Source organism: Aspergillus welwitschiae, assembly GCF_003344945.1.
Source record: "Aspergillus welwitschiae strain CBS 139.54b unplaced genomic scaffold BDQ94scaffold_1, whole genome shotgun sequence".
In the NCBI taxonomy this organism is placed as follows: domain Eukaryota; kingdom Fungi; phylum Ascomycota; class Eurotiomycetes; order Eurotiales; family Aspergillaceae; genus Aspergillus; species Aspergillus welwitschiae.
In genome coordinates, this window is record NW_020798695.1 from 308,051 (window position 1) to 334,453 (window position 26,403).

At 53.0% G+C, this 26,403-nt stretch overlaps 10 protein-coding genes across 10 annotated transcripts; 4 read left to right on the forward strand and 6 right to left on the reverse strand.

The window, feature by feature from the left end:
• Positions 1-74: 74 nt before the first annotated feature.
• BDQ94DRAFT_1266 (WD40 repeat domain-containing protein) lies at positions 75-2,184 on the forward strand. The gene is made up of 2 exons (XM_026763877.1): positions 75-279; positions 374-2,184. Exons 1-2 carry the CDS (start codon positions 157-159, stop codon positions 2,000-2,002), a joined length of 1,752 nt encoding a protein of 583 aa, XP_026632094.1. The 5' UTR covers positions 75-156; the 3' UTR covers positions 2,003-2,184.
• On the reverse strand, positions 2,185-5,876 carry BDQ94DRAFT_176801 (EF hand domain protein). Its single transcript, XM_026772758.1, has one exon. It carries the CDS (start codon positions 5,771-5,773, stop codon positions 2,303-2,305), a length of 3,471 nt encoding a protein of 1,156 aa, XP_026632095.1. The 5' UTR covers positions 5,774-5,876; the 3' UTR covers positions 2,185-2,302.
• A 576-nt stretch (positions 5,877-6,452) lies between these two features.
• Positions 6,453-8,850, reverse strand: BDQ94DRAFT_132300 (putative MFS multidrug transporter). The gene is made up of 6 exons (XM_026764031.1): positions 8,549-8,850; positions 8,228-8,485; positions 8,031-8,175; positions 7,947-7,980; positions 7,220-7,893; positions 6,453-7,152 (listed from the first exon to the last, which is right to left on the reverse strand). Exons 1-6 carry the CDS (start codon positions 8,750-8,752, stop codon positions 6,809-6,811), a joined length of 1,659 nt encoding a protein of 552 aa, XP_026632096.1. The 5' UTR covers positions 8,753-8,850; the 3' UTR covers positions 6,453-6,808.
• Positions 8,851-9,209: 359 nt separating this feature from the next.
• BDQ94DRAFT_132303 (methionine aminopeptidase MAP1) lies at positions 9,210-11,073 on the reverse strand. Its single transcript, XM_026764032.1, has 3 exons — positions 10,816-11,073; positions 10,331-10,729; positions 9,210-10,272 (listed from the first exon to the last, which is right to left on the reverse strand). Exons 1-3 carry the CDS (start codon positions 10,948-10,950, stop codon positions 9,622-9,624), a joined length of 1,185 nt encoding a protein of 394 aa, XP_026632097.1. The 5' UTR covers positions 10,951-11,073; the 3' UTR covers positions 9,210-9,621.
• Positions 11,074-11,362: 289 nt separating this feature from the next.
• bna4 (kynurenine 3-monooxygenase) lies at positions 11,363-13,424 on the forward strand. The gene is made up of 3 exons (XM_026764033.1): positions 11,363-11,649; positions 11,804-12,018; positions 12,082-13,424. Exons 1-3 carry the CDS (start codon positions 11,526-11,528, stop codon positions 13,240-13,242), a joined length of 1,500 nt encoding a protein of 499 aa, XP_026632098.1. The 5' UTR covers positions 11,363-11,525; the 3' UTR covers positions 13,243-13,424.
• A 2,463-nt stretch (positions 13,425-15,887) lies between these two features.
• BDQ94DRAFT_1325 (uncharacterized protein) lies at positions 15,888-17,280 on the reverse strand. Its single transcript, XM_026764073.1, has 2 exons — positions 17,084-17,280; positions 15,888-16,998 (listed from the first exon to the last, which is right to left on the reverse strand). Exons 1-2 carry the CDS (start codon positions 17,143-17,145, stop codon positions 16,089-16,091), a joined length of 972 nt encoding a protein of 323 aa, XP_026632099.1. The 5' UTR covers positions 17,146-17,280; the 3' UTR covers positions 15,888-16,088.
• A 686-nt stretch (positions 17,281-17,966) lies between these two features.
• BDQ94DRAFT_132312 (uncharacterized protein) lies at positions 17,967-18,359 on the forward strand. The gene is made up of 2 exons (XM_026764034.1): positions 17,967-18,148; positions 18,243-18,359. The coding sequence occupies exons 1-2, from the start codon at positions 18,019-18,021 to the stop codon at positions 18,347-18,349; spliced, it is 237 nt and encodes a 78-aa protein (XP_026632100.1). The 5' UTR covers positions 17,967-18,018; the 3' UTR covers positions 18,350-18,359.
• A 2,229-nt stretch (positions 18,360-20,588) lies between these two features.
• On the reverse strand, positions 20,589-21,101 carry BDQ94DRAFT_164864 (mitochondrial 37S ribosomal protein uS8m; the record flags this gene model as incomplete). Its single annotated transcript, XM_026770135.1, has 1 exon — positions 20,589-21,101. The coding sequence occupies one exon, from the start codon at positions 21,099-21,101 to the stop codon at positions 20,589-20,591; it is 513 nt and encodes a 170-aa protein (XP_026632101.1).
• A 481-nt stretch (positions 21,102-21,582) lies between these two features.
• BDQ94DRAFT_1357 (uncharacterized protein) lies at positions 21,583-23,743 on the forward strand. The gene is made up of 3 exons (XM_026764733.1): positions 21,583-21,691; positions 21,775-21,941; positions 21,992-23,743. The coding sequence occupies exons 1-3, from the start codon at positions 21,654-21,656 to the stop codon at positions 23,389-23,391; spliced, it is 1,605 nt and encodes a 534-aa protein (XP_026632102.1). The 5' UTR covers positions 21,583-21,653; the 3' UTR covers positions 23,392-23,743.
• Positions 23,676-24,427, reverse strand: BDQ94DRAFT_164866 (DJ-1/PfpI family protein; the record flags this gene model as incomplete). Its single annotated transcript, XM_026770136.1, has 2 exons — positions 23,676-24,346; positions 24,421-24,427. The coding sequence occupies 2 exons, from the start codon at positions 24,425-24,427 to the stop codon at positions 23,676-23,678; spliced, it is 678 nt and encodes a 225-aa protein (XP_026632103.1).
• Between the last annotated feature and the right edge of the window lie 1,976 nt (positions 24,428-26,403).

Sequence of the window (26,403 nt, forward strand, 5' to 3'; positions counted from 1 at the left end):
CGATTCCTGCGCGGGCGGTGCTTCCGCCTTCCGTAAAAGTCGGGCGTGGAACTTCTGCCGATCGAAGAAACCAAGCTTGCTTCGACTTCATTTCTCGCCGCATCGGGGAAGTTCTGTCTGCTCTTTCTTCCCTGGATTATAGCCATCGCAGCAATCATGGCATCATTACTCGGCGCAGGCTACGAGTCTAGCGACGATGACTCGGCCAAGCCCACGCAAGTCCAACCTACGGTGCCCTCAGCGACTACGATCGTCGCGGCGCCTGAAGTGAACACAGAGGTTTGGTCCCCCAGTTTCTTTTGAAATAGCTGCTGAGCATTGATCCCCTATTATCTCTATTTCGGTATGTATGGTGTATCTAACAAACCTACAGGACCAAGCGCATATGCAGATGATGCTCGCTAACACCTCATCCACCGCGTTGACCTACAACGCTACCTACGATGATCTCTCGCGGCCGTCTCAAGGCCCCGCCAACCCCTTCAAACCTGCCGGACCAGCGAATGGTCTCAAGCGCAAGAATGTCCCGACCGGTTTCGCCGAAGAAGCAGCCATCAGTGAGGCGACCTTCGCCGCGCAACACCGCACCTTCCAGAGTCTAGGCTACACGCGCAACCCTGGTCTCCCAGGTCAATTCGTCGGCAATCTTGACAACGCAGCTCAATTCGGTGGCCGCGATGTCATCCAGATGAAACCCTCCAAGGAGGCCTCTGCAGCGCTGCGCGCGAAACGGCAGAAGAAGGGCGACCCCAGCATCGTGGAAGGTGAAGGTGCCTACCTCGGCCCATGGGCAAAATACCAACGCGAGGAGGTTTACGAAGAGGAGGCCGCCGAAGAGGACCGCGAACTTGCTAGCGATGAGGAATACGTTGAGGTCGATGAAGAGGAAGACCTGGCACCATCGGCCATGCCTGCCATGAGCAAAGAAGCCACCGACTACCAAGACGACACGACCAAGGTCGAATCCACCGAATTCCACGGCACAGAGCAGTTCGACTACCTGGGCCGCACGTACATGCACGTTCCTCAAGATCTGGACATCGACCTCCGCAAAGACCCCGGCAGCGCCAAGAACTTCATCCCCAAGAAACTCATCCATACCTGGAAATCGCACACCAAAGCCATCACCTCGCTCCGCTTCTTCCCCCGCTCCGGCCACCTCCTCCTCTCCTCCGCCGCCGACGGCAAAGCCAAGATTTGGGACGCCTACCACTCACGCGAACTGCTGCGCACCTTCTCCGGCCACTCCAAGGCCATCACGGACACCGACTTCCACCCCAGCGGCACCACCTTCCTCACAGCCTCCTACGACCGCCAAATCAAGCTCTGGGACACCGAATACGGCAAATGTCTCGGACGTTTCAGCACAGGCAAGACCCCCCATGTCATCCGCTTCAACCCCGGCGCCGAACACTCGCACGAGTTCCTGGCCGGTATGTCCGACAAGAAGATCGTGCAATTCGACACCCGCTCCGGCGAACTGGTCCAAGAATACGACCACCACTTGGCAGCCATCAACACCATCACCTTTGTCGACGACAACCGCCGCTTCATCTCCACCTCCGACGACAAATCCCTCCGCGCCTGGGAATACGGCATCCCCGTACCCATCAAATTCATCGCCGAACCATACATGTTCGCCCTCACCCGCGCCACCCCCCATCCCAACGGAAAATATGTCGCCTTCCAATCCGGCGACAACCAGATCGTCGTGTACGGCGCCACAGACAAATTCCGCCAGAACCGGAAGAAGAGTTTCCGTGGCCACAACAATGCCGGCTACGCCATTGATATCAAGATCTCCCCTGATGGACAGTTCATTGCTTCCGGTGATAGTGGCGGCTATGTCTGCTTCTGGGATTGGAAAACAGGGAAAATGTACCATAAGATCCTGGCTGGTGGGAAAGAAGGTGGCGCGACTACTTGTCTGGATTGGCATCCCCAGGAAACTAGTAAGGTTGTTACGGGTGGGTTGGATGGGTTGATTAAATATTGGGATTAGGCTGCATGCATGCTTTACTTCGTTGTTTCTATAGGGTGTTTTGTGTGTAATAGATATATGCATCAAATGGGTTATATTGGCTATATGCCTCTTTGAACTTTACGTGTACCGTTGTTCCATTGTATTGTATCGCAACCATCATGCGAAAAAAGATAGTAGATAGATAAAAGAGTAGGTTTGATTAGACCAATTCATGAAATCTACTATTCCCATACCATCCATGCACACATACAATGCACACACACAATAAACCTAATATACAATCTCACCAGTTGATACCCTCACTGACAAAACCAACAACTAAAAACTAGCCATCTCAATCCAACTCGCCACAAACGCCAACGCGCGACCCCGATCCATTGCCATGCGCTGCGCAAACTCCGAGAAATTAAGCTTTGCGCCACTGCCGCCGCGTTCCTTGGCTTCGCGCTCGACCTTCTCTAGGTATGCGAGATGGGCGATGCGAGCCTTGGACGGGGGCCGTGGCGGACTGGCTTGTCTAGCGAGAGGAGGGGCTGAGGACGATGACGAGAGGGGTAGGGGGTGGATAGGGGAGGGAGACAGTTTGGGGGCTGTGGCTTCGGCTTCTGGGGAGGAGATGGAGGGGGAGGTGGGGGCTGGGAAGGAGGTTGTGGCGGTGGGTTCGAGACGGAGTTCGGCGGGAAGGTGATGGGATTGCTGGGGGTGGAAGGCGAGGTGGGAGGGTGAGGTTGGGGGACTGTTGGTACTGCTGGAGAGGATGAGGTCGGAGTCGTCGTGGTCGTGCTCGCCGGGTTCGTTGGGTCGGTGGTGTGGGAGGGTGGGATCGTAGTAGGATGCCGTGGACGGGGGACGGGATGCTTCTTCGTCGTCGTCGTCGTCGACTACTTCGTCGTCTTCTTCGAAGGTGGACGCGTGAGAGGAGGGGGACATGGGTGTGTGTTGTGTTCCTAGAGTGCGGAGGAAGTCATGGCTGGTTCGTGGGTCCATGGATTCTTCATCGTCGCCTTCCTCTTCGACTTCCGGGACGCCAAGATAGACAACGTCGTCGTTGGGTACACCCAGGTCTGGGGTGGGAGGGGGAAGCACTGGGCCATCCTGGACGGGCTCGAGAGGTGGACTGCGGACGGAGTAGCCTGCCCGGCTGAGCAGTTCGTCTAGAGAATGGTCACGGAATGGGTTGACCATCGTCGATTCTGGAGGCTCGCCCGGCTCGTCGTTGGTTTGCCGGCCCTCTTCGGGGCCAAGTTGCGTGCCGGATTCCATCTGCTCGACTTGTTCGATTTCGCGCGCCCACATCTTGCGCTCGGCCCGAGTCCGGAAGGCCTCCATAAGGAGGTCCTCTTTCGGCTTGAACAGGAGGTCGAGCAGCTCGTTGAATCCTTGCTGGGTGACTTGATACAGAATCTCTTTGCCGACATCTCTTTCGACCTCTGGAATCTCGAACCCGCCCCATCGCTCGCCTACCAGGATGCTGCGAGATGAGGTTGACGGGTTGGAGCGCACGTCGTAGTCATCGGTGAGATCGTCTTGGAACCGCACCTTGGAGGAGGAGCGAGATCGGGGAGATGGTGGGTGAGAATCGGGCTGAGGCTCGTCGACATCATCTTCGTCCTCATCCTCGCTCAGGCCATCCACGTCCATATCGCTGCGATAACCGGGCGGAGCAGTTGCGCCGTCTTCCTCATCAGTATAGAACCGCCTGCGCTGCCAGCGGTTGTGAATGCCGGTGCTGCGAGTCACGTTAACCCGGATTCGGTCCTGAGCGCACATTCTGTTGTAGACCGCGGTACCAACACGGGCTCGATCGGCTGGATCAGTGATATCGTTCAAAGGCACATGATATCCAAGCGCGTTCACAATATCGTAGTCGCGGACATGCTCCGGCGGAGGCCACCTGTCGCTGGCACCGGAAGAGTTGGAGGCATCGTCAGGTATATTACTACCATCGTCACCGTTAACTTCTCTCCTAGTGTTGCTTCCTGAAGTATGGGCTACGCCAGATCCGGACGGAGTCGCCAGGCGAGCCGCAGTTGGGAACATGGGTCGCACGCTGCCGTATTGGCTTCGCACTGCAGCGTCTCCCACAACCGAGTGTCGATCTGCGGTATCGGCGCGGTCTGATCGTACGATCCCTTCGTTGTCCACAAGTTCCATGTCGCCGTCCTGGTTCATACGCTTACCCTCCCCGGTCCTCGAGGCTTCCCCCGAGGGAATGCTGCCGGGAAAGGCCGAGCTGATCGGTTGACTTCCCAATACAACATCCCGAGCACCGCCCTCCAGAAAGTCGTCTTCCATACCTGCCACCATGTCTCGAGTGAGCTCCCTACTAAGCGCATAGTAGGCCCGGAAAACCCGTAGGAAGTCCTTCCGCTCGATGTAGCCGTCGCCATCAATGTCGTAGCCAATGAATACGCGCCGTAGCCGCTCATCGTTGCTCTTATTGTTGAGACTGGCAATACCTTTCAGGAACTCCTCAAACCCAATTAGACCATCGCCGTTGGTATCGTAGAAGGCAAACATGCGGTCGTAGATCAGACTAGGGGGCGGTGGCCGGATGGATGTGTTCGGTACAAAACACCGGTCAAACGTCTTTCTATCAATGGCCATGTAGAGCTTGTTTGGATCTTCTTCCCACTCATGGTTGGCCAAGCAGCGGAACTGGTCCCAAAGCGCATCCAATTCGGTATTTTCCAAGCTCGTCTCCTTCATGAGGCGCTTGGCCAAAGACCGGGATAAGCTGCGCGGCAGCATGGTAGGCTTCCCAGGGTACCAGACCGGCTGAGACTGTCGAGGGTTGCCTAGGAATGGCGCCGGTATCCGGACCTTGTAGAACAGGTGTGTCTTGATGTGCACTCCCATCGCTTCGCACGTTTCACACAGATCGTAGTCGATGCAGTTTGCGCATCTGTACCGAATACCCTGAATGGGCATGGCGCCGCAGCTATTGCACGTCACGCCGCGATGAATATACCCGTCCCGTCTGGCCTGGTCCTCAGCAATATGATACAACAAGTTGAGCAGATTCTGTCCTTCTCTCGTTGGCGAGGAGTCGTTATTCCCGTCCCGCCACGAAAACACACTCTGATCATCCACCACCGTCTCCCCGCCATCCATATTCGGCACCGGCGGCGACTCTTCGGGAAAGGTCGATGTCGACAAAGTGACCCGCTCGCCGTTCTGTCGCCGCCGCCGTAACTCTTCTCCGTAGTTATTGTCTGCATTGAATCGCATCAAGGCCCTCTCGATTCCGGCCTGCGAGATCCCCCGCCGCTGGAGCTCTACCATTAAGTATTCCCATTCCGGACAGCCTTCTTGTATGAAATGTGTGGGTGGAAAGTCCAGTGCCAAGAAAGATTCCAGAAAAGTGTCTTCCATCATTTCGCGCATCCGCTCCGCATGAGCTTGGGGAACCCCCACTTCCTCCATGAGCTGGTCCCGGGTTGCGAGCAAAGACGGGAGCAGGCCACTTTCCACGCGCCTTCCATCTTCTGTCTCGATGCGAAATGTTCCGTAAACTCCATTCTGGCGCTCCAGTTGCTCCAGGTGCGCGATAGCTCGCGTCGACGGGGTGTCGTCAACGGGATGGTCACTGGCGTTGCTGGCTTCGCTTCTCCGTCGCCGGCGACGGACGGCTCTGCGGCGTCGGAGGGAAGTCCGGGAAGGCGACGGAGGAGAGGAGATGATGTAGTTGTGGATGTAGACGATCGCGTAGGCGGCGGCCACCCCGGAGAGCAGGTAGAGAATCGGGCGGTATCGTGACAGCGCCAGCCGTGGGCGGGTGTCCGACATGGCGGGCGACAAAGGAATGTGACGGTTAGGCCGATAGGATCATTCTTGTGGAATTTCCCTGGGAGTTGCCGGTGGAACTCGGGGGCTGCAGGTGCTGTTGACTCTCAAAACCGCGACAGAGTGACTTCGAGGTTGACAGTTTGGGGTTCCGGGGAAAGTTGGCGGAGCTGTGCAAGTCTAAAAGAACAAGTCCCATCACCGCCTTCCACTGTACGGACTCAACACCACTTCTGCTCACTTCTTACTCGGCGTTGATTTTTCTTCCGAATGAGGATACATCTTGTGATAGACTTCGTTACGTTTAGCTGATTCTAGCGAGAGCACCTAAGAGTTCTCATATTTGCTGACTCAACATGCTATGCCTGGTAACGTAACTCACGGCCGCACCGGCCACCCAATACACCGCCCAACACGTTTCTACATGCAACCACTCTTTCTATCAAAGGCAGTGAATTAGGAATGAGTAGTACAGTGATTCTAGGGCGGTGTGCTAGGGGTGGCCGGCGCGGGCGGGTGGCCGGTGCGGCCGTGAGTTACGTTAATGGAATCCATTCGTAGTAAGAGCTGCGCTAACATGCATCTGTCAGCATAGCACAATGAAACAGCCATGGATGTATCTTGTTCTGCGGTTGATTCAAGGGATTGTAATACGAATATTCCCTCATGCAAGCGATGTGACGATAAATTCATTTTTGTTCAAGCTACAATAGTAGATACACCCGAGAACTCATGCATATGTACAACAAACAAAATCCCCAACATCGGTCTAGTATTAGACGTTTCAATGCTTCCTTTACCCAAATCCATTGTCATATGAACCTCACTTTATCACTGGATCAAATGATGCCATCTAAGTCATCATATGTGTCTCTAACATCTCTTTTGAAATATCCAACAATGGCGCATACAGCCATTATGCAAGTATATAAGTACCCACTCACCAGGATGCAAGTAAACAGCCCCGCAAGCCCATCATCATCTACCCAATGCCCCTCACCACCAACAGCTAGAGTCCAACCCTAACATATACATAACCTACCTCGACAACTTCCTCTCCCTGATAAAGAAACTGCTAAGCAACGCACAAAACACAACTCCGACCAAGAACGCGAACCCCCTATTCGTGGCCCAGCCATAACAGCTACGCACAATCTTCCCGGTAGTCGGATCCAGCGTCTTAATGAAGTCAAGACTTTGACGGACGCCGTCGACGATCTTATCGATATCTTTGCTGTCACGGAGGGCAAAGTGCAGGCGTTCGCGAAGGAGTTGCTGAACAACTGTTGAGGAGAGGGAGAGGCCGATGACGGAGCCGAGGGAGCGGAAGAGGTAGGAGCAGGCTGTGACGACAGCTTGGTCTTCCGGTGTGGAGTTGGAGACTATTAGGGTGAGGTTAGTGAGTCGGGTTGCCGGATTGGTTGAGAATGAAGATGGGGAGAGGCTTACTGAGACTGATCAAGGTAGAGGTCACGCCGATGCCGTTTCCGAAGGCGCAGGCGACCATGCCTAGTACTAGGATGGTGGTGTTCTCGGTGACCGCGCCAGAGGCCATGAAGATGGTGGTAAGGCCTATCGTGAGGCCGGTATAGGCGGCAATGGTGAGCCAGTAGAATTTGCCCGTCCATTTCATGATGTAGCCGGCGAAGAGGGAGCCGCTGACGCCGGAGATAATACTGGGGAGAAGGCGCACGCCAGCAACGGTGGCGGAGACGCCGTCTACGGCTTGGAAGAAGAGAGGAATGTAGAATAGGGCGGCGAGCCAGCCGCCGAAACTGAAGAAATTACATGCGTATGCGGCGAAGAAGGTCCGGTTGAAAATGATATGGCCGGGGGCGAAGGGTTCGGCCGCGTAGAAGACCTCTATGATGATGAAGAGGGCGAAGAGAGCCGTGGAGACGCTCAGAGAAACGATGGTAATCGGCATTGTCCAGGAGACGTTGCTGCCACGGTCCAGGCCAAGGAGGAAGCCAAAGACCGCACCGACAAGGACGATGGCGCCGGGGAAGTCGATGCGGCGTAGTTTCGTTTTCCAGTGGCTGTCTTCCTGGGCGGGGAGGTCGAGCATGACAGTCACGGCGATGAAGGCGAGGATGCAGAGGGGGACTTGAGCGATGAAGGCCCTGGGTTATGTCAGAGAGTGGCCGGAAACGAGAGGTGGTTGAAGGAGGCATACCATCGCCAGCCGATGAAGTCGGATAAGATGCCACCTGCATAATCGGTTAGAGAGAGTTCATCTGTCGCTAACAATCGAGCGTACCTAGAGGGGCACCTATGCCGGAACCCGTCGCATAGATGATATTGATCACTCCCTGCCAAACACCCCGATCTCGGAGGGGAATAATATCGCTCATCAGGATACTCACGACGGTGGTCATACCGCCGCCACCGATACCTTGGAAAACCTGACCACATCGTTAATTACATCTTCGAAGCGAAGACAACAGATCAACCTACGCGTGCAGCGATAAGCTGATCAATGTTCTGCGCAAGACCGCAGAACAAGCAACCGATGCCGAAGACGGCATATGCGAATAAGAGACATGCTTTGCGACCGAAGATATCACTCAATTTGCCGTACAGCGGTTGAAACGACGTCAGGGTCAGAAAGTAGGAGGTGGCGATCCAGCTGGTCAGATTAAGGGCCTCCAAGTCACTGCCAATCTGCCCATAACTGGCCATAATGATGGTCTGGTCGGCTGCGGAGAGAAATACCTGGGCAGCATGTTAGTATTACCGAGGAATTTCCGATGCGCAAAAAGATGGGGAATCACATACTCCCAAAGAGATAGCCGGAATGATATACCTCAGGCCCTTCCCCGCCTCGGAAGCATCCTTGGCCTGCTCCTCCTGGGGCGGCACAGTCTGCTCGCCAGACTCGACATCCTGACGGCCAATGTTGGGGATAGCCCCCGTGGTAGAGACATTGCTTTGGGGACCCAGCAACGGAGAGGTCTCGGAAGGAATCCTTTCTGGAGACATGGTGGGGGAATGGCTCTAGAGAAGGGCAATCTCCATTACCAGGGGGGCCAGGGAGTCGACACAAAAGTCGAGAAGGTGGAGAAGGAGGAGGAGGGGAGGATGAAGCAAGGGAAGAGTCACCGATTGACAGAGAAAGAAGGACGAATAAGTAATACTCACTAAAAGGACTCACTAACTAGACTTCCACTAGTTGGGGATGATGGGCCCCTGCACTCTTGTCACGTGGAGATAAGCCTACTATTTTCCCCACTTGCGGAATTGCCGTCAGAGTCCGTCTTGATTGGCTTCATCGGCAACACAACTGCCAATTCTCGCTCGGCCGAGGCTGGACATTCGAGGGATCATCATCATCAACGTTTTTACAAGCATGAACCAGCGTAGGTGAGTGAGTCAATGTAGGTTTGTTGATTATGACTCATCCGGAGAGGCTTGCTAATAAGACGCAGTGGAGAGATTCCTCGATACGGAGACGGGTCCGCCCGCCGCGATGGCGATGGACTGTTCTCGGATATCGCAATCGCAACTCTATCGTGGGCTATCTTTTCCGATCCGGCCGCGTACGTGATGCTAACTACGCATCCTCGTGACGATGCCAGTAATAACTTGACTTATTTGTTACACTTCACTCTTGCTGGAAAGTAAACTAAACTTCGACAACGCAATGCCAGACACCAAAAGACACAAACATGGATATGGTTATGGTCCACTCCCATACACTAAGGATATCTTCAACGACGAACAAAGACAGCGGCATGAGAATCTCTTAGAACACCCCAAAACAGTGCCAATATAGCACGCATCACACCCAGCTCTCGTAATCATAAACGCTCTATCTCGTTACGCTACCTGCATGCAATAATACTTGAATCTCATGCTGCCGCAGCAGCCGGGATGGGTACAGGCCCACCGGGCGAGTCGGGGAAGCGCGCGGTCAGCACCTCAACACCGTCCTCCGTAACCAAAAGAGTGTGCTCAAACTGGGCGGAGATGCCACCATCGGCTGTGGAGCTGGTCCAGTCGTCGGGCCAGGTACGATCGCGGTGGGTGCCCTGGTTGATCATAGGCTCGATCGTGAAGCACATACCGGGCTTGGCAACACCAACGGCCTTGTTCTTCGCGTAGTGAGGAACGTTGGGAGCGCAGTGGAACAGCTGGTTGATGCCGTGACCGCAGTAGCTCTTGACCACACTACAGTCCCGGGACTTGGCGTGCTTCTCAATGACATTACCAGGGTCGCGGAACAGCATGCCCGGCTTCACCAGCTCAATGGACTTGTCCAGGCACTCACGCGCCGTCTCCACAACGCGCACCGCATCGGGGTTGGCCTTGGCCTTGTCACCGACATAGTAGGTCTCGTTGATGTCTCCGTGGAAACCGTTGTGGTACAGCGTAACGTCAATGTTGACAATGTCGCCGTCCTCGAGGGGGCGCTGGTCGGGGATACCGTGGCAGATAATCTCGTTGATGGACGTGCAGACCGACTTGGGGAAGTTGTAGTAGTTGAGGGGGGAGGGGTACGACTGTAACCAATCGCATCAGCACCAAACCAAGCCACCATTAAACATCAGAACCACTCACTTCACGCTCGACACAAGCCTTGTGAACCACCTCATCAATGTAATCGGTCGTAACACCGGGCTTCAACTCCCGGGCAGCAATATCCAAGACCTCACGGGCAAGGCGGCACACCTTGCGCATGCCCTCCTGTTCCTCCTTACTCAGGATCTTGATGTTGTTGCGGCCGACGAACTTCTGCTCGGAACGAGGAATGCCATCCTTGGCGTAGTCGGGGTGGGGGATGGTCTTGGGGACGGTTCGCGGAGCCGACAGCGGGTAGACAGGGCGCAGGTTGCCGGCGAACTGGAACGCGGGGAAGGGGTTGTACAAGCCGGTTGCTGGATCTGGTTCAGAAACTACCTTAGGAGTGAAGAGGTTGGCCAGGAAATTACTCTTCTTGTGAATAGTCTTGTGTTCGCTCTGCATCGGACCAGTTAGCATTCGCAGATCACTTTGAAAAGCGTTCAAACCCACGTGAGCCTGATGGGTCACGTAAGGTAGCCTACCCAACTCCGTTTGAAACAGTCCTGCGAGCAGAAGAAGCTGTCCGTGCCTGCCTTGAGGCATGTCGGACACTGCAACGTGCCTGCGTTCTTGTCACAGTCCACCCCCATGCATTTCCGCGTTGCGACTTCCGCCATTTTAGAACGAGCGATTTCGCGAATGTAAGAGAATCAGGTAAATGTCTGCTAGGAGAGAAAAATAAAGGAAAGCGTTCGCCGGAGGAATTATAAGTTGAGCTAGAAGGGAAAAAATGGGACAATCCCCCGCGGATGGGCCTGGCGTGGCGTGGCGCTTATCCGCCCGGCCAATTCCAGGCACTCCATTCCCGCATTAGGTTAGTGTGGTCTATCTACCCTTAGCCTAATTTAGACTAGTGTATCCGGTCTTACCCTAAAGTAAGCGCCAACAGGCGCGCGTAACCGGCGTCAAGGGTCCCAAATGGGATATGCTCGTTGGTCAATCAGCCCCGGATGCTTATCGGCGAGAGCGGCTAGAACGAACTCCTGTTGGCCGTAAAAATGTTCCACAGACCCACCGCCATATGGAAGAAGAAAGGAATGCGTGTGACGCAGCTGTCAGTTGCCTTTGCAATATCAGATTAAGCTCGGCCAATCTGCAGTTGTTTATACTACGCAGACTTGGAAACATCCTCAAGAATCAGAAATTCACATAAAGTGATCAGGTAGATTCTCGATCACGGACTCCGGTCAACATGGCGGAACCGTCTGCTGGACGACAAAAAGTGGTCATCGTGGGTGCTGGCCCGGTGGGGTCCCTGGCGGCTCTCTACGCTGCTGCTAGAGGTGACGATGTTGAAATGTACGAGCTTCGCGGAGGTTAGTCGCTATAAGATGCCAGGCTATTCTGGAAATCTTGATCCCCTTGTCATCAGACAGGTTTTGATGACTCTATCATCTACCCCGCATCATCCTGATGACTCGATCTACTATCATGAATGGGGCCATTCTCACACTACATGTTGATTTGCAGATCTGCGTGATCCAAACACCATTCCTCTGAACTTCACCAAGTCCATCAACCTCGCCCTGTCTGAACGGGGTATCACCGCCATGCGGCAGGCCAATCGAGAGGAACTCATCGACCGCGTCCTCGCCGACGCCATCCCCATGCACGGACGTATGATTCACGGCCGAAGCGACGGCAAGCTCTGGGAAGCTGCACAAGCCTATGACGTCCACGGCCGGGTATGCCTTCACACCTCTCACTTACTCCCAAATAGTGATAAACCTCATCTAACTCGCTCTTAGGCCATCAATGCCGTCGACCGTGGCACTCTCAACAATGCCCTCCTGGATGAATTGTCGCGCACGCCAAACGTCAAGATGTTCTTCAACCACAAGCTCACCGGTGCCGACTTCCGCACCAACCGTGCCTGGCTCGAACGCCGCACCCCGGGCACCGCTTCCACTCCGGAATCAGTGACCGAGATTGAAATCACCTTCGACTACCTCATCGGTGCTGACGGCGCCCACTCCGCCTCCCGCTATCACATGATGAAGTTCGCCCGAGTAGACTATCAGCAAGAATACATCGACGCGCTTTGGTGCGAATTCCGCATTCCTCCGTCCCCGGAAACAGGAGACTTCCAGATCTCTCCCAACCATCTACACATCTGGCCGGGCAAGGAATTCATGTTCATTGCGCTCCCTTCAGCTGATAAATCCTTCACGTGCACGTTATTCGCACCAGCCTGGCACTATGAGAAACTGGAAAAGAGCTCACCGCAAGATCTGGTGACCTCCTTCGATTACAACTTTCCCGGCGTGTGTCCCAACCTGATTACGCCTGAAGCCCTGGCCGAGCAATTCACCGAGAACCCACACCTCCCTCTCATCAGTCTGAAATGTAAACCACACCACTTCGGCTCCAGCGTAGTAATAGTCGGCGATGCCGCGCACGCCGTCCTGCCATTCTATGGACAGGGACTGAACGCCGGTCTTGAGGATATCCGTGTTCTCTTTTCTTTCATGGACCAGTATGGCGTGTATGATGATTCCATCAGTCCTACCCCTGAAGCCCGCGCCTCTGCCCGTGCCGCAGCATTGCAAGCATACACCAACCAACGCACAGCCGATACATGGGCGATCAATGACCTGTCTAAGCAAAATTATCTTGAGATGCGCTGGGGCGTCAAGAGTCCGGTTTATAAGCTGCGCAAGATGGTGGAGGAGACGCTGGATCACTATGTGCCGAGTCTGGGATGGCAGACACAGTATTCTCGGGTGAGTTTCAGTAATCAGAGGTATTCTGAGGTGATTGCGTCTGTGAAGAGACAGGGGAAGTTGTTAGGTGTCGCTGGGCTGAGCTCGGTACTGGTGTCGGTGATGATTGGAGCTGGGGTGTTGATGAGGTGGCCGGAGAGGTTGTCATTGGGAGCTGTGTGGAGGACAATGTTTGGAAGAAATTGAGGGAATTGTAAGTATTTCTCTTCTCTGGGATTGTTGTTCTGCGTTATAAAACAGCGTGTGTAAGTATAGTTGATGTTTTTGCCGCAAGTTTCTGCTTCATGCAATCATAGAATGACGCCAAAAGCACGTAAATAAGTTACTATCAGCTCGACTGATTAGATTGTGTCATATGAACCTTGTCCTCCAATCTTTGATCGTGATCTATTTCACTTCACAAGACAATTACCAACCCCACACCTTCATCTCCCAAAATGGATCCACTAAGCCAGCTTCCATACGAGCTCCTCTGCCTAATCATTAACTACACAGCAGACTGGATCACCCTCGAAAGTCTCATACGGATCTCCCCACCACTACACAGCCTCTTCACCACCCCATCAACTCCCAGCACCTCACCAAAGACACAGTCACGAAGATCAGCACGAACATCATCAAAAGCCCACCCCGAAGCCATCCGCCTCGTCGAAACTGTCCTCAAAAACATACCCCATGTCCCTTCAACTCCGCCGCCACTTCCACAGAACCACCAAACTACGCCAGTTCTCTTCACAACCAGCTGTCAGTAGCACCATTTGTTTCACTACACGTCTAACAGGAAGAGACGATTCCTCCCCCTCCTCATATCTACTACCAACCCATACCACCGTACGAGCTGCACGACGTGGGACCTCCTTCATGGTTCGAGGACTATCGCGTTTACCGTACGTTGTGGTATCTACAGTTGAGATATGAGGTAGTATGTGTCGGTGAGAAGCTGAGGATGCGCACTAAGACTGAACTTAAACGTATGAGGGATGATTATATTGGGTTAGATGATGATGTGGCGATGTCGATGTGGATTGATGTCGCTGAGGGCGAGATACGTACTGATGTTGAGTTGTTGGAAGGGTTGGTTGGGATTTGGGGGTTTGTGGAGGGGTGGATTGAATACAATAGTAGGGAAGGGGGAGGGGGAGAGGGAAGGGCGTGAGTACTAGTAGACGGGGTTGATGGGGTAGGTTGATACTATTTAGTGGAACTAAAATAGTAGAAGATTAATAAGATAGATTGGGTGAGCCTGTTGCTAGTGAATTGGATTGATGGTAACAGCTACAGCTCGATTGAAGGTGCTAAGTTTGGTTATATATGTTCGGTTGGGAGGAACTGAGTAAACCAAGTTAAAGGTACTAGTACTTCATGACCTAGGAATCCATTTCATGACACGAGGATGATGTGATCAGATAAGAATTGATGGGTATCCATTCCAGTAACCATATTAAGATACTTTGGTAGTATGGATATGTTAGTACGATTGAAAGAAGATACTCCTAGAACATTGTGCTCTAGTGTAACAGTTAGTACAGTTATGTGACAGACCTGACTAATTGACACATATTAACTACTAAATACTTATTAGGCTAGGAAAGTTACTCCAGAATGAAGGCCAGTGACCGTTGGCTGCTCTTGAAATTCACTCCGGGCTAACGCATTTCTTTCTCTGTTATCCCACTCTCAGGCTTACCGGTGAGCTTCAAGCATCAATGTGCCGATGCTTCAAGCAGACGGAGATTCTCCCATTTTTCGTGGTTTTGTTTGGTAGCGTTGTATTACATACGTGTTTGGAGAGAGCTGTCAAATGGCACGCCAAGTATGATGGGTCCTTTTGAGGAGATTGCGGTTAGCGTTGTATCTAGTTCGTTAGTGATGATAGTAAGAGAGATAGCTGCTTGGCAGTTGCAAGACTATCTTGACTGAGGTATAGGTTGCTGGAGCAGCACTAGGGGTAATTTGGACCCCTTTACCCAGGAGTCCCCGTCTGGCCCATCTTTCCTCTCTGGACAAACATGGGGTTGACAGACTAGTACTGATCCTGTCGCTGGATTCTTCCAGTCGCCCCATTTCTTTCCGCCTCGATTTCCTCCGCAAATTCTTGTATGGCTCTATGGTGTGAAAATAACACTGTATTCCCGCTTCATAGAGTCCAGAAAGTACTTGTATATGTCCCTGATAAAGACACAAAGTCTGGCTGCTGACAACGCTTTATCAGTGCTAGTGGACAATTCAAATGTGGACCAAGCACTGAGCCAGCGTAGATTTTCAAAAGTATTCAGCCTGAAATGCCAACAGAACGCAACAAACATGACATTCCAACAGCCATGTAACCTCTAGATCAACGAAAGTTGACCGCAATGCAAAAACAAATAGCCACCCACATTAGCCAATCTAGGCTGTACAACATGATATTGAATGAGAAACATAGTCAATAGACAAATCTTCAACCCAAACCGAGGCATAAGGTTCAAAACATATAACGGAACCGAAAGTATAATCTAAAGCCGAAAGGTAATGTGATGTTGGAAATCCAAACAACATAAAAAAAAGAGACAAATAAACCCGAGTAACACAAGAGAAACCTCCATAACGGCATAAAAGAAGCCCTAATATCACCATGGCATACTTCATCATCGTCCAATCAAAGGGGATCTATTGAACCAAATTTGTTTAAATTCTCGGCAGGTCATAGCCTGAGATCATCGAATCGGCCAATCCGGTAATACTGGGGAATCCAAATCCAGGGGCCATATGTGGGACGCTTGGACAAAGTCAATCCATCCGTAAGGGTAAGGTAAAGGTCCGCAGTTCCGCTTAAACAATGGACGGGTAATCCGGATATTCCACGGGCACTGTATTTGTTCTCCTTGGGAAGTCTCCTTCCTGGGAACGACCGTCCAGAGGGTGCGGAGGGGGTAAACCACAAAAACAGGAGCATGGCGGTATTCTGCGCTTGGTCCATGGGAAGGCAGGATCGTGTGGCCATAATTCAAATCATCATCATAATTTAGGCAAAGGCTGGCAACCACCCTAGTTCATGGGCTGGCAAATTTCACTCGACGGCTGCGTCGATCATGGATGCGTTTTTCTGTATCAAGATAGAGGCGGTCAAGGAATTCCATGGCATTGGCATCCTTAAGGATCTTGGCCACCTGTGTGCCAGCTGAGATAAGCTGAAGGACATTCCGATCATCTTTGATGGGCCGAGACTGATGCTTGGCTGCATGTCTCATCTCCAGGGAATTTTCCAGCACGGTCACTAACTGCTTGATCTGGCCATTATACAACACCCGGGCTGGGACGCGACGCTTGGTCGCCAGTCTCTTTAGGAGATATACCCACTCGGTCCACTCGCGGTCAGAAGGAACTCTCACCGGCCTCTTGTCCGGTTCCAGTGGAATCGGAAATTGATACTTTGCAACAAAGTCAAATGCGCACTGTGACAGTCGGTCATTTACTGACGTCAGAATTTGATCTTGCTCTGAGACATCAAGATTAGTAGGTAGATGAGGCAAATCCCTCCCTTGGGCTGCTATGACCCGCGGTGACGGAGGGTCTAGCAACTGGTGGGGTCCGTCAAACTCGTCGCGATTAGACGGCCGTCTTTGCGAGTGATACCGAGTAGCGCCTTTGGGCTTCTCCGTTGCGCGTCGGCTGTTTCTTTCAATTAGGTACTCCGACGTCTCGTAAGGTCTGACTAGGTCGTAATCACGCCTGAGCGACTCCGCTGGGAGGCGAGCAGGGTGGTCCCACTCTGGGTAGAGAGCTGTGGGGCGTGGCAAGGCGCCTCCTGCAGACACGGGAATTGTTCCCAATGCATGTGAGGTCACTGGAAGTCCGCTGTATGGCATGGCGAAGTCCGATGAAACTGGCTTGTTGGGCTTGACAGGAACCTGAGTATCTATAGGTCCACGCTCAATTTGCGGAGGGGAGAACCTTCTAGCGCTAAGAATGAGTAACATGAGAGTCTCAGCATGATAGATTCTGCAAAGAAAGGAAGCAACGTCGATACAAGATAGTGACAAGGTACCTTGGATGGTAGATCACGGGCGCCTCGCCCGAAGTCCCGTATACGGACGGTTGTTGGGGCATGATGCCACTGTATAAGGTGAGCTTCCCCCAACGACACCACCAAGAGGAGTTTAACGAGAATATTGCGTTGGGGCTAACCTGTGGCGGGACCACGAATCATCACTGCTGATGGAATGTGTGCAGGAGCCGCTGCTCCCGGATGCTCTTGAGAAGTAACTGAGGCCTGAAGACATTGCGATCAATGAGGGTGAAAGGACCGTGGACATGAGGCTGATGATTTATATAGAAGAATGAACGGGTATACACGATGGCGAGGTAACCTCAGCCTGTTCAGTCCAGACCTTTCAGAATGGTGCCTGACAGCGAGTAGAACGGGGCGTTTATTATAGTAAAAGTAGCAGATAATGTGGGCAAAAAAAAATAAAATAAGAGGGTGGACGGTCCACGGCACCAGATAAGCTTTTAATTTCAAAGGCCGCGTGAGATATGGCAAGCCGGAAGGGATATGAAGAACTCCACTATAAGTGGCAAGAGGACTGGATTGCTCAAGGCCGGGCTCCGCTCATGTCAGGGAGGAAGCGCGTGCCGGAAGACACCTCGTACTATACGGAAAACAACAAATTCATCTTGCTTTCAGGGCCAATCGAGTCAGGTCTCCACCGTGCCTCGCCGACAGGGTTGAGGGGGATCGATTGAGCCAGAGACGTCCGGGAGAACAAGGGACGATGAAAAGCAATAAGGAAGTCCGCCGGCGCAGTAGCCAGACAATAATTCCCGGAGCTAGACGCCCTGCCAGTCTTCCGTGCAATCAGTGGAGCTGCACCAGGCATACTGGGGTACATAGCCATGGATGGACCCGGCAGTAAATCGCAGCGAGACTCCACCAGCGGGACATGGCCAACTTCTGTATGCTGATCTTGCCCTCAATCACGCATGTCAGGAAAGGAAATGAGGAGTCGAAGGATCCGGTGCTGCATAGGGTTTTGGGCAGCAACCGCAGGACTCGGCAGGGAACTTGCGTCCGCTGGGCATAAGGACGAGACCATTACCTACTATTCACGGCCTTGGCCCAATTGCCAGTCAGTCCATTTGCTGATGGAACAGTGCGGGTAAGGGGCTTTTTCTGGGAGGGGGGAAGTTAATGGGAATAAAGTTACTGGGCACCGTGTCAATGGTCCCATGCTCTCCACCCACATCGACTGGGCCTTGGTTGGGATCCAATTGTGGACAGGGACGAAGAAGAGAACAAGACCAAGGACGATGATGAAGCGGAGGTTGCAGTGGAAAAGAGAAGCAAACTGCGAATCACGGGGCGGACGGCGGGGACAGGCCTGGGTGCCTGAGTCCACTCGTCGAGGGCCAAAATAGACCCGATCTTCGTTTCCCCATCGGGATTCTGCTACCGCATCTACCGTCATTATTTTACTCCACTCCAGATCGTTCTTTTGGCTATGCGCATATCGTTTTACTCGATGGTGCTGGTGAACCGCGCGATAGTCTGGCGCTTGTACGGTCATCTCAAGCTCCAACTGGTAGGCATCTAGCCCTTGTCTATCTACGGATCCACCCCCACTGTCGAGGACGAGCTACTCACATTTGCTCTACGGCTGCCTAGGCTGGAGGGAAGGACCCAGTTCAAATCAGCTACCACAGAAATTTTGTGTGTATATATTGTGAAGTGGATCGCGGGCACGCACCACGGTCAAGGACGGATGGCGGCCTAAAGTCGAGAATCCACAGGGCGGGGAGCTTCAGGTTCCGGGCCTGAAATGTCACTGCTCCTCGATGAGTTGGGCACACATAGCTGCATGATCTGTCGCCCAAACTCAGGGCGTCCGTATCAGCCAATACTCCTTTCCCGACGCTGACTCGATGGAACTACTTCTTCGTACGAGGTCACTGACATGCAAACAGCATTCGAACGAATGGTGGACTATGAACATTGAAACTTACCACCCCGATCTACTGAGGGGATCCTTGGCTATTTGCCCATATTCCGGGTACATTAAGTGACCCCATCTGGGCAAATAATCTACCGAGGCAAATAGGGGGAAACCTTGGACAGGAAGAATCCAGAAGACAAAGCAACCAGGGTCTCCTCTCACGGATCAAACCGATTACTCGATTAGATTGATCCAGCACAAGCTGTGAGACATTGCCGGGTTGCGTCTGGCGTACATCATTGCGACCCAACGGAAAGTCGCTGAGGTAACCTCCCCAGTAAAGTGTGTGGATGATTCGTGGCGTCTGATATGGCTTCGAAGCTCACCCGATATTATCTCGGCAGACACAAACGCCTGGGCTGTCCTGCCCTACCCACCGTGGTTTCACAATCCTACCAGACCATGCCTCCTTCGTCTTGACCAGCATTCCTGCTACCTATGTCGTTGGTAAATTGACGATAGATTAATGGGTCATGGTGATCTCAAGTCAAGATCCGGACAGCCCGGAGATAACATCGCTGGCTCAATCTAAGCCCACTGCGCATCGGACTTGGTTCGAATTCTATGACTAACATTTAGAAAGACTGACATCCTACCATTGCACGGTTAGGTGTTGGCAATGGCAGCAGAGTCCATGCACCAACAGGAAAGTATAAACTGAGAATCGCCATTGAATCGGCTACTAAACGGGGATTGTAGGAGTCCTAACAGGAACAACATATTCCGTACTCGTCAATATTGCATGCCGAACCTGTTGCTTATATCAGCGCCGCCACGACAGCTGAGCCATGCGTAAGGCAGCTTCATTACCCCATACCACTAATTCGATGAACGGCCAAAGCGAGACAACCGCCGCAAAAGAGACCATGGAAAGGAGCTCACATGCACATGGATAACAGAATATTGTCAGCAGACACTACTGGATGCAATCAGCACGATCTACTGGATCGGGCAGGTCGGTGTAAAGACGCTGCAGCATATCATGATAATCGGACGGTCTGATTTCAAGGTGCTCGCAAGCGGAGCAGTATGCCGTCGGACACTACCGGGTGGTTCTGTATGTCGATAGATGACCTGGCCTGCTGCAACTTGTTGAGAGCATCATAGTAGTTTGTAGAGGGGTCGATCCTTGTAGACTTGCACGAAACCTTGCCTGGATACGAGAAGGTCGTCCCAAGTCAATCATCGAGTTTTAATCCCGGTGGTTTGGCTTGTTGTTGAGGTTCGTTGAATTATATTTAAATGGAAATCCCAGTAAACAAAAGGCCATACTAGCAAGATGAACATCACATGCAACTAGATCCACCACCTACAATGGCCATCAGCAGTCCATAGTTCCTAGTAGCCGGCACCAAAAGATAAGAAAAACAGGCCTTCAAAATGGTAAATCGTACATGAAGTCACCTAGTTACTATACAAGGTATCCATCCCAAAGTCGCGACATAAAACATACAAAGCATGGGATGAGACACAGCTCGACTGACCAAACTCCGCTATAAATGCAAAACCACAAGAATCAAAAGTAATCCATCTATCTTCCAGCCTTCCCGGTGTAGGTTCTTAGCGAACACGGCACAAGACCAACCCACCCAGCTTCTTCTCCACACATTCCCTAGCTTCCAAGATACCCCGGTCCGTAGAGATATACAAGCTCTCACCAGGCGAGCGAATACCCTCAACAGTGTTATCCCGCTCACCGCGGATTACCCGACGCAGACCAGCCACATCAATCGTCACTCGTCGTGTCGGCTTGCTGACCAGGCTCAACTTGCCCAGCACGGGCTCGCTCTGCCAGTACTTCAGGCCAAGCCAGAGTCGTCGGGTAGCGATGTTGCTTTGAGTCAGGGGTTCGATACCTTCGACCTCATCGATGGGGTTCGGGTTGCCGAGGATAGGGTGTACAGGGGGAGGAGTCGGGCCTCCGCGGACGACAGAGGAGATGTAGCCGTCGTTTTGGAGCGCGAGGGCGAGTTTCAGGTGGAGCTTGGAATGGGGAATGGAGGTGAGGCCTAGACGGGCCTTGCAGGCATTGTTCAGGTGCGAGCAGACGTGGGCGAGGTTGACGAGAGACATTTTGAGAGGAGGTTTGGCCCGGGGGCCTGTGGTGTGCGGAGGACGGGGATAAAGTGACTGGGTCGGAGTAAGCAATCTTGCGCGATGACTGGAGCGGGCGGAGGGGTAGCTGTACCTGTTGCGGCGGGCGCGGAGGGATAATTAGAGAATAGTCGAATCTCTATCGATTCAATCTAGAACAGCAGCAGCAATGGTCGGATTTGAGGTCCCGCTGGCAGACAATCCCCGATGATGCGGAAGCTCAGATGAAATTTTCGGAGTAACGTAATTGCGGCGCCGACATGGCTTCCTGCCTCAGGCAGCAATATTTCTTGTGACATCTCCGGCGGCAACGAATCAGCGGCCAGAAGCTCTCTCAGCCACTCTGTAGCCGCCGGGCTTCTGCATCACGCTGCATCGCTGCATCTTACAGGCCGGTGTGAATTCCCCTCTTGTCCAGGTATAAATCATGGCGCTGTCTTCCCCCCCAATTCCCGCATCGCGCGGAACTCTTCTTCTTTTCTTCTCTTCTTCAACACGCCCGGGTGGCCTTATCGACGTTGATCGCCTATTATGCCTCCGTTATCGGGTGAAGAGCGTATACTAACCGTGTGAGTAGCGCTACCCCGCAGATCTCTCAGCAGCTGCAGCTGTATCACACCTGTTTGCTTGGAGTTTGCTAACCGCCGTGTAGCTTTGCGGATATCCATTATTACTTTGCAGCGCCATGCCCGAAGCCCCTCCATCACCGGTTTGATAAGGGCTGCTATCTATACCTTTATCTCAACAGCGCTCTGCAGAAGGTTAGAATAGAGGTCGCGAACAACCCAGGAACTCCGGAGCAGGATGCCTTCAATGGCGGTTAGTAGTTACCTCTCTCATCGTGCTGGTTCATTGCTAAATGCCTGTAGCTCTGGATAACATCCATCTCCGACATTCGACTAAATTCCCGACTCTCTGCACTGTGACCGTGGACGGACAGGTGCCGAGTCCACCCCCAGGCCAACCGGCGTTTCCACCGCCCCCAGGCGCCATTTCAAGCGAATGGCAACTGCCTGGTAACGACTCGCCAGCCCTGTTCCGCCTGCACACCCTAGATATTTATTTTTGGACGACGGAGGACGTCAATCAGTTCCTAGATCTGATCGAGCGGCACCTCTCGCAGTCGCAGATCGAGACAGACCGACACCCCTTCCCACCTCCGCCCCAGAGCACCGTCAGTTCTGTTGTACAGCAACTGGAAAATGTAGCGATCACCGATCCTGGCTATCAGAATGGACAGACTCGCAATTCTCAAGCCGAGGTCGTGTCTAACCCCGTGCCTAGCTACCAAGCCATCACACCACCAAGCAACCTCCCTCCTCCCCCTCCACTGGGCGGCTTAGCTACGACTGCCCAGCCAGTCATGCCTGGAATTCAGACCGTAGCCAGCGAACAACAGGATAATGCTCCGCCGGAACCAACTCCCGCCCCTCTACCTTACAATCCCGCTGCACCCCCGGCACCAGAGCCAATTAGACACCGAGAGAAGACCCCTCCCCCAGACGACGCAGAGACAGGGACCGGCCTTGCTGCAGCTGCAGCTGTCGACAATGGTCTTGCTTATCCTCAATCTTCCCAAATGCCCCAGGGGTTAGCAGCTACAGCAACAGCACCATCAGCAACAAGAGGTCTATCTGCCCCTCCACCTCCACCAGGGCCGGCCCCTCCCTACAGCATGCCTGGAAACTACGTGCCTCCTGGACCCCCGAGTGCTGGCCTCTCCTCGTTCCCAACCTCCCTACCTAGCCCAGGTCTACCCTCCTATTCTGCCTCGTTCCTATCAGGCGAGAGCCTCAGCCATCCCATGGGGACAAACCAGTCACTACCAGGGCCACCACAGCAGCAGCAGCAGCAGCAGCAGCCGCAACAACAGATGTCCTTCGCCCCTCCTCCCACTGATCCTAATGCGCACCTCTATGGCGGAGCAGGAGCAGGAGCAGGGCCGACTCCCGGCATATACAGAACGTCAACCGACTCATCATCGACATCTACCCCACCGATGCAGCTCTCGCTAGGTGGTTACTCGAACTACTCGTACGAGCAGCCGGGGCCGAAGCGCAGCGCCACGGTATCAGGGAACGAGTATAACGTTCATAACCAACTGTATCAGCCGACGGCACAGGAGTCGATCTCACCGCATCAGAAGTATGCCAAAGAGGCGATGGTGAAGCCGGGGGATCCGCATCGGCCGCAGTATTTTGTGAAGAGTGCGTATAAAGTGGAGCATGGGGTGAATCGGTTTTTGAAGAAGTTGGAGAAGAGGCTGTAGCCACCCCCTGGAACGAACTTGAGATTCTAATTCTTGTGATATTATGGTTAAGGGTCTGTTCATGCCGGAGTTTAGCATGCTTCTACATAGTATATGATCGGTTTACACGTTCCAATCTAACAGCGATTCATTCCATTCCATATATGTTCACTTCATCTATTTATATCCTCAATCAATGCATACCACAACATACAATAACTTAACAAAGAGGAGATTGTCATTGCCCATAACCTTACTACCTTTAACTTCACATCCACTCCCATAATCCTAACATAATACAACAATTAATCCCTAACAAACGGATCCACATCCCCCTCCCTCCATCTCCTAAACTCCAACACCCTCTCCACCCCCGCCGCGACCTCCTCACCCCAAATACTCTCCACCCAAGCAAACATCAAATCAACACCGGCACTCACCCCAGCCGAACTCCACACCTCAGTCCCCTTCCCATCCCCCCCAACATCACTCTTATCAACAACCCACCTCGCCTCCTTCACCCACTGCACACCCGGCGCATCCCTCACCACGCCCTCCCAATCACTCTTATTCGTAGTCGCCCTCTTCCCATCCAGAACCCCCGCCCTCGCAGCCAACTTCCCACCCGTGCACACAGTCAACAGGTACTTAAGAGTCGGGTAGACAGTCCGAATATACTCTGTGTATTCGGGGAGCGGGGCGCGAGTACCCCAGCCCCCGGGGATTATGAGGACATCGAGAGGCGGCGAGGAGGAGAGAGTGGCTGTAGGCAGGATGGATTGGGATAGGGCATGCGGGAAATTGGGAGGCAGGGTTGAAATGGGGGAGAGGGTGGTGGAGAGGAGGGAGAGGGTGATGGGGGGAGTGGTGGTTGGGGACCAGGAGAGGACGTTGAGGACGTCGAGGGCTTGGAAGCCGGGGAAGAGGAGGACGCCGATGCGGAGGGGGGAAGGGGTAGAGGAGTCTGAGATGGTGGCTGTTGGTTAGTGTCAATGGGATGGAGGTGGAGGTGGATGGTGGGGAGCGGGGAAGGGGAGTAGTATGAAGTACCTGTCATCGTTGGGAGATTATTTGTAGTTGTGATGGTGGTAAGGATGTGTGAATGGCGATAGTAAATGTGTGAGAGATAGGATCAGATGAGTGGGTGGTAGAGAGGGTAGATGATGGGTTATATATACTACTGATGCTCACTGCCTGTTCCTGGTGTTGTAATTGCCTACTATAGATAATCCAGTCTAGAACCCACAAGTACAGGCACGTGCTATGTCATGCCGTGAGTCACGGCGAATGCCACTCTGACCTCAGCATTCGATAGTGAGCATGTTCTTTCACCGGGTTCTCCATAGATACTAGCGAACTACTTACTGTGTGTACAGATTAGAAATCCTCTCCGAGCTGAATGCTTACTTTGTGGCCTGATAATGATGCTATCCATCACATGGTGAGTTGATTTTGACCGAAGCGGATTGGATTGGGTTTTGGGGTCAACCAAGGTAGGTTAGTTACCTGAGGGTGGAGGGAATAGAATTATCCTTCAGGGACGAAGGATGCATACTAGGACTAATTGGTTGTCGATTTGTCAGGCAAAGGGCGTAGTATGCAGGCGAGCGCATTATTAGTAAATATGTGCTCGTTGTTCTCCCAAGGTATAAGCTGTGCGGTCTAGAGCACTGTGAGGGAAATGGTGAATAGGTGTTGCAGCTGTAGCTGGTTCTGAGTTGGTTATTAGTTTGCTCATGAAGGGTTGAAAATGATATAGGTAAGTTATGCTGCTGCGTGAATACTGGGATGTAATGCAAGGATTAACAAAACTATTCATTTACTGAATACCAATAATTTACACCAAAGCATAAAATAATCAAGGATAAGAATATGCCAGAGGACCCAGTTCTATGCAAGATGCAGTACTCCGTACACATCGCTAAGATCACATCCGAATCAACTCCACCTGCAATGCTCCGACATGCACGTCGTCGGTCTTGTTCGACTGTCAACAAGGGGCTCTCCTACCCAAAGATCCCGAAAGGTAACCCGAGACCAGAGTGGAAGACAGAGAAGCCAAGAAGCAGAGAAGAAGGGTAAAGCCCAACAATAAAATCAGTATCAAGAACACGTGGAGACAAGCATATGTACCTGGTCGCATCACGATTATCAAGGGTATAAAAAGATATGTCACGAGAAAGAAACGAGAAGAGAAAATATCTATTGTAACTGGTCAAGGCTCTGCAGAAAGTCAATTGAGAGAGAGCTTGCCCATGTCAACATCAACCTCGCCCGACTGGGCCTCGACAGCCTCAGGAGCTTCGACGACGGCCTCAGTAGGGGCCTCAGTAGATTGCTCAGCGGGAGCTTCGGGCTCGGTAGCTTCCTTGGTCTCGGGCACTTCAATGGCCGGCTCCTCCGCCGGCACGGGGACCTCAGCAACGGGCTCGGTCTCAGCAACCGCGGGAAGGTCAGTAGCAGCAACTTCAGCAACCGCGGGAGCATCTACTTCGGGAGCAGCCTCCGCGACGGGAGCAGCGGCTTCAGCTTCAGACTCAACAGATGTTTGAACAGGCTCTTGAACAGGCTCCTGAACAGGCTCCTTTGCGGGAGCTTTCTCGACAATCTCAGCAGGCTTCTCCAGAACGGCAGGGGCCTCAGAAACAACCTGGGCGGGCTCCTCAGCCTTCGCCTCAGGCGCAGGCTTCTCCAGCGGCTTGCCTTGCTCGACCTTGGTCGGACGGGAAGTACGGGTATCCAACTTGGAGGGAACTCGTCTAGGCGCCCGGGCCGGCTTGGTGGCCCGCGGGGGACTCTTGACCTCAACCTTGTCGTGCGTCTTACTAGCAGAGCTAGCAGTGGGGCGCATCATGCGAGCCAGAAATCCCTCGTCAACTGGTTTGGAGCTCGTGTTGCTGACACGAGAGTGAGGGCGTTCGTTCCCGGGGTTGCTGGGAGGGGAGGGACGAGACGACGGCTTGCGCACGGTGGAAGCGGTAGGAGTGATTGCGCGCTTCTGGGTTGCAGTAGTCGAGCTCTTCAGTGTGGACG

Excerpts from the sequence above, each read along its gene's own strand:
- BDQ94DRAFT_1325 (XM_026764073.1), bottom strand. The coding sequence starts at position 17,145 with ATGCCCCAACAACCGTCCGTATACGGGACTTCGGGCGAGGCGCCCGTG. Across the intron at positions 16,999-17,083 it reads CCCGTGATCTACCATCCAAG|CGCTAGAAGGTTCTCCCCTC; the intron begins GTACCTTGTCAC and ends ACTCATTCTTAG.
- BDQ94DRAFT_176801 (XM_026772758.1), bottom strand. The coding sequence starts at position 5,773 with ATGTCGGACACCCGCCCACGGCTGGCGCTGTCACGATACCGCCCGATT.
- BDQ94DRAFT_1357 (XM_026764733.1), top strand. The coding sequence starts at position 21,654 with ATGCCTCCGTTATCGGGTGAAGAGCGTATACTAACCGT. Across the intron at positions 21,692-21,774 it reads GAAGAGCGTATACTAACCGT|CTTTGCGGATATCCATTATT; the intron begins GTGAGTAGCGCT and ends ACCGCCGTGTAG. Across the intron at positions 21,942-21,991 it reads GCAGGATGCCTTCAATGGCG|CTCTGGATAACATCCATCTC; the intron begins GTTAGTAGTTAC and ends AAATGCCTGTAG.
- BDQ94DRAFT_132312 (XM_026764034.1), top strand. The coding sequence starts at position 18,019 with ATGTCAGGAAAGGAAATGAGGAGTCGAAGGATCCGGTGCTGCATAGGG. Across the intron at positions 18,149-18,242 it reads CATTACCTACTATTCACGGC|TGGGCACCGTGTCAATGGTC; the intron begins CTTGGCCCAATT and ends GAATAAAGTTAC.
- BDQ94DRAFT_1266 (XM_026763877.1), top strand. The coding sequence starts at position 157 with ATGGCATCATTACTCGGCGCAGGCTACGAGTCTAGCGACGATGACTCG. Across the intron at positions 280-373 it reads CGCCTGAAGTGAACACAGAG|GACCAAGCGCATATGCAGAT; the intron begins GTTTGGTCCCCC and ends ACAAACCTACAG.
- BDQ94DRAFT_132303 (XM_026764032.1), bottom strand. The coding sequence starts at position 10,950 with ATGGCGGAAGTCGCAACGCGGAAATGCATGGGGGTGGACTGTGACAAG. Across the intron at positions 10,730-10,815 it reads ACTGTTTCAAACGGAGTTGG|AGCGAACACAAGACTATTCA; the intron begins GTAGGCTACCTT and ends GGTCCGATGCAG. Across the intron at positions 10,273-10,330 it reads AGGCTTGTGTCGAGCGTGAA|TCGTACCCCTCCCCCCTCAA; the intron begins GTGAGTGGTTCT and ends GATTGGTTACAG.
- bna4 (XM_026764033.1), top strand. The coding sequence starts at position 11,526 with ATGGCGGAACCGTCTGCTGGACGACAAAAAGTGGTCATCGTGGGTGCT. Across the intron at positions 11,650-11,803 it reads AATGTACGAGCTTCGCGGAG|ATCTGCGTGATCCAAACACC; the intron begins GTTAGTCGCTAT and ends GTTGATTTGCAG. Across the intron at positions 12,019-12,081 it reads CCTATGACGTCCACGGCCGG|GCCATCAATGCCGTCGACCG; the intron begins GTATGCCTTCAC and ends ACTCGCTCTTAG.
- BDQ94DRAFT_132300 (XM_026764031.1), bottom strand. The coding sequence starts at position 8,752 with ATGTCTCCAGAAAGGATTCCTTCCGAGACCTCTCCGTTGCTGGGTCCC. Across the intron at positions 8,486-8,548 it reads TTCCGGCTATCTCTTTGGGA|GTATTTCTCTCCGCAGCCGA; the intron begins GTATGTGATTCC and ends CATGCTGCCCAG. Across the intron at positions 7,981-8,030 it reads CGGCATAGGTGCCCCTCTAG|GTGGCATCTTATCCGACTTC; the intron begins GTACGCTCGATT and ends CCGATTATGCAG.